General features: G+C 30.0%; 1 protein-coding gene across 1 annotated transcript in view; it reads left to right on the top strand.

Moving 5' to 3' along the window:
• LOC106882931 (cylicin-1) overlaps nt 1–4,448 on the top strand; it is a 9,724-nt gene extending 5,276 nt beyond the window's left edge. The window contains exon 2 of the mRNA XM_014933776.2: nt 2,255–4,448. Coding sequence (XP_014789262.1) covers nt 2,255–2,385 — 131 coding nt within the window. The 3' untranslated portion in view covers nt 2,386–4,448. The remainder of the gene's footprint in view (nt 1–2,254) is intronic.

The raw sequence follows: 4,448 nt of genomic DNA, 5'->3' as shown, positions 1-4,448 counted from the left end.
ATATATATATATATATATATATAAGACAGGCTTCTTTCAGTTTCTGTCTACCAAATCTACTCACAAGGCTTTGGTCAGCCTGAGGCTATAGTAGAAGACACTTGCCCAAGGTACCAGGCAGTGGGACTGAACCTGGAGCCATGTGGTTGGTAAGCAAGGTACTTACCACACTGCCACTACATTTCAAAGGAAATGTAAAATCAATACATAAAGAATTTATGAATTTGATCACTGTAGGAAAAAATATGAGCAAGGAAGAAATTTCAAGAGGGACAACATTCTGAGAAAGACGGATGGACTAGATTTATGGTGCTTTGTGAGTGAACACAATATGAATGATGATAAGACAAAACACAAGTGAGTCAGCTGAGTCCGAGTAGAGGTGTCCTGAGATCATTCAGTTCTGAGGAGCTGAAGGGTGACTTGCAAAAACCTTGTTTGTGCAAATACTGCCAATTGAAAGCTTCACATACCAAACTCCATTAGGCTTCAGGGGTCATCAAGAGAGCATGTGCACCATTTTGGGACTTTTTTCTCGACAGCTTTACAGTGCAAGGGTCCCCACACACTGATGTGAAAGCCTGCTTACAGGTTTCACTGACTATTATTTAATCATAGACATTCAATCTTAACTTACACTTCATAAATTTTAAAATCGGTCTCCTCATTTGGATTAAGTCACAAAACCTGCAGTTTTTTCAACATCTCCTCTGGCAAAGAGGCATCTTGATATAATGATTTTCATTTAGAAGCTTTAGCCAGAGCATTTATTGATCCAGTTTGGTTTGACTCCTGGAGTGGTTTGCTTCATGTTTGATGGTCAGGTGACCCATACTACTTTGAATGTTACTTACACTTCTTACCTCAATGTATCTCCTGTCCAACTTTGGCACCATCAGTAGATAAAGAAGCACATTTAAGAGACACCCTGTAATTTGTGTCAGTGAGTCATTTCATGCCAATAAGTTGGGTAGCAACCTTTTGTTTTCATATCTGTCTCTATGTATAGTAGAAGCGCCATTCCAGGTGATTATGGAATTAACCTACCCCCTCATAAGTATTAAGTTAAAATCCAATACTTATGTTTTATTGTGTATTTGAGTGCAACACTTAAATTCTACAAAGCTGGATTGTATTTGCTGTTCATAGCAGGTACCAGATTATCTAGGAATATTATGTTATTTGAATTGACATCTTAACCAGGATAGATTTATTTATTGCTATAGAATTAAAATGAAACAAGTGGAGTTTACTTCCATTTTTCCTTTGAAGTCAATTGCAATTGCTACTAAGCATTTGTTTACTTTCTCTTAAAAATAATTTCAATAAATCAACAATTCATCTTGTCTGGTATTTTCAATATACCTTTATTTGTCTTTGTTAACCTGCCTTGCAAACCATATGGTTTCAGGTTCAATCCCACTGTGGTGTCTTCTACTACAGCCTCGGGCTGACCAATGCTTTGTGAGTGAGTTTGAAAGAAACTGTGAAAGCATGTATGTATGTTTTTCTCTCATCACTGCTTGACAACCAGTGTTGGTTTATTTACATCCCCATAACTTACTGGTTAAAAACTTATTGGTGATAAAAAGCTAGTACTGGGTTGATTTGTTCAGCTAAACCCTTGGTATGGCCACAGTCCAATGACTGAAACAAGTAAAAGATAAAAGTATATATAGGTATTAAGTTTAGGTAAGAAAACACAAGATCAAATATTTGATATATGTAACTGAGTTTATTTAATTGTTTAAAGTCAATGACTCACTTCATTGTTATTCAGAATTTCTCACCATGTGCAGAAAAATCATTGTGTAATCAACATATGCTTAATTGTATTAAAGTAGCTTTATTATATTAAAGTATTATAAATAGGGTATGTGTGATAAAAGTATTTTAAATTGGAAAATTCAATTTATAACCAAAAGAAGTTTATTGAAATGTTAATTTATATATTATCATATTTGATGGCATAGAAGATACACTTTTAAAAAAAAAGTTTCAAAATGTCACCCTGGGGCCAAAATGTGAAATTGGGCCTCTCATAAGTTAATTTTGTCCCTTATACTCACTTTTTTTTTTATAAATATGCACTACTGAAATTGTAGTGCATCTAATATGCCCATGTGTCTTTTATGCCTTCAAATACAGTGTATTATGTACCAAATATTTTTTCGATATTCTAAGAGATGTTGAGTTTTGTTGTCTGAAAAATATAAAGATGATATTTAATTTTTTTTTTTTTTGTCTTGTCCAGAAGGCAGTATTGGTGAACCAAGTGACCAATCATTGGCAATGTCCTCCTCAACAAGTACTGAACAAAGTGACAATGTGGCTAAAATGAAACCAACATATACAGATAATTCAAATGGAACTGTTTTTGTATAGGACTCTCAAAAACAATTAAGCCTTTATTACAGTTATTATTATTATTATCATTATCGTTATTATTACTATTACTGCTGATATTTATTTTTTTAAAGATATCCTTATAGTAGAACAATTATAAGGTTATCATTTCAGAAAAGTAATAAGTATATAAGATAGAACCATCAGTTAAGACTGATGCATATGATATGACAATAATGTCATACCTTTTTAATTCAAACAATCCATAATCAACACAAAGTATTATAAAGTAGCTTTATTATATTTAACTCATTAATATTTAGCCATCATATATGTTTTTTAATTAAAAATGTAATTGTAGAGGAAGCACGTCTATTTATTTCCCCAAGATATTTAACCATCAGCAGCTTCTTACAAATGTCATTTTATATCAAGAGATACAAAGAATAAATAAGAAGACACTGGTTTACTATATATATGGCAAAAAGATCCCTAACTCCTTTGAATCAATGGATAAAGGGGTATAAAACAATATTATCGATATCATTTTAGATGTATAAGGTCTTCATTTTGATTAACTGGTTATTTATTGTTTTCTGTCATGTTTTTTTTTTCTTTAAATAATATAACTGATAAATGGAACAAATATCATCAGAGAAATATCTGTACATTAACTGAAGATTAAACAGACTATTCCTTCTGTTAAAGTTTTATAAGCTAAGTTTTATGATGCTTATACATCAGAAAAACACACAACAAATGGTCTTTGTGACAGAAGCAAATATGTCACCTAAAAAGAATTCTACAGAGAAAACGGTCTTTTAAGACAACTTGCAAATTTAAAAGATTTATATGTAATTGAAAATAATTTCTTGTGTCTGTTATATATTATTATAATATATAATATTGTAAAATTATACATTATAATACACAACATATTATAATTTTAATTATATCATATAAAATTATATTATATGCTAAAAAATGTATCTCAATATACCAAAGTTATTGAAAAAAAAAAGGAGAGATTTAATGATGGTAACAAATCTCAGTTCTCTGTCTTTGCATAATATAATGGTTAAACTGAAATATTTCTGACCAAGGCTCCTGAGCAACAGAAAACCCTTTCAAGTCTAAACATATTCTTCTTCAAGTATCCATTATGTATTTAATTCAATTTTTAAGACTCCAATTAGGAATGGGATAATTGCCGTTTCGAATCTTGTTCTACCTGTAGTAATTTCTTATGGAATTCTTCCAGAAATGTTATGGAAATGGGTGCAATATCTATCAAAATGTTCTTTATCCCTTGAGGCCTTATGAATATCAGCTTATTCCCCCCCTGCTCCATTATGATACAACAAACAAAAGTACTGCAATCTTAAAAGAAAAAAATGAGATAATGAGATCTATAGGAAAAGATCTTACGTGACTTTTTGCTTTTCAAATAATTAACTACATAATTATGAAGAGAGAAAAATCAAAACAGTTCAGTTTTTCAGGAAGAGATATCATTTTATGAAATATGTTTAATGGTATATAAAAGAGCTCAACACTTCTAACTGACTTATTCTCCAGTTTATTATTTTTTAACAAAAACTCTTAAATAAAAAATAGGTGGGGAGAAATGATTTAATTTTCCCCATATTTTTTAGAAAATCTTTTAAGCTATATATTTCTGTGTTAATTTAAAGTTGTTAATTCTATCTTTCGGATTAATCAAATTAACATAAAATTATTTATTATAATGAATTTTTTTTCTTTCTTCATGAGTTGTTTAAAAGATTACGTACGCTATTAATGAAAATTAGTACCATATGTCAGTTTAGAAAGGATTGTGTTACCTTTTTCGATATGAATAGCATTAAATGTCTACATTAATATTGTAATGGAGTCTACCAGAAAAATGAAATTACAAAGTCAAAAATGCAAGATTCCAAGTTCATGTTTAAATTTCCTGAGCAATACAATAAGTCTTCAATATATTTTGATTTCTTTCCAACTAATGTAAAAACTGAAACCAAAACATTAAAAATATTTTAAAAGATAAATAAAACAATAAAAAAGCATGAAAAGAATAAATGTTTTATAACAAAAATCAA

This window comes from Octopus bimaculoides, chromosome 2, assembly GCF_001194135.2.
Source record: "Octopus bimaculoides isolate UCB-OBI-ISO-001 chromosome 2, ASM119413v2, whole genome shotgun sequence".
NCBI lineage: Eukaryota > Metazoa > Mollusca > Cephalopoda > Octopoda > Octopodidae > Octopus > Octopus bimaculoides.
Note: the sequence above shows the minus strand (reverse complement) of the source record. Positions and strands in the feature narration are given on the sequence as shown.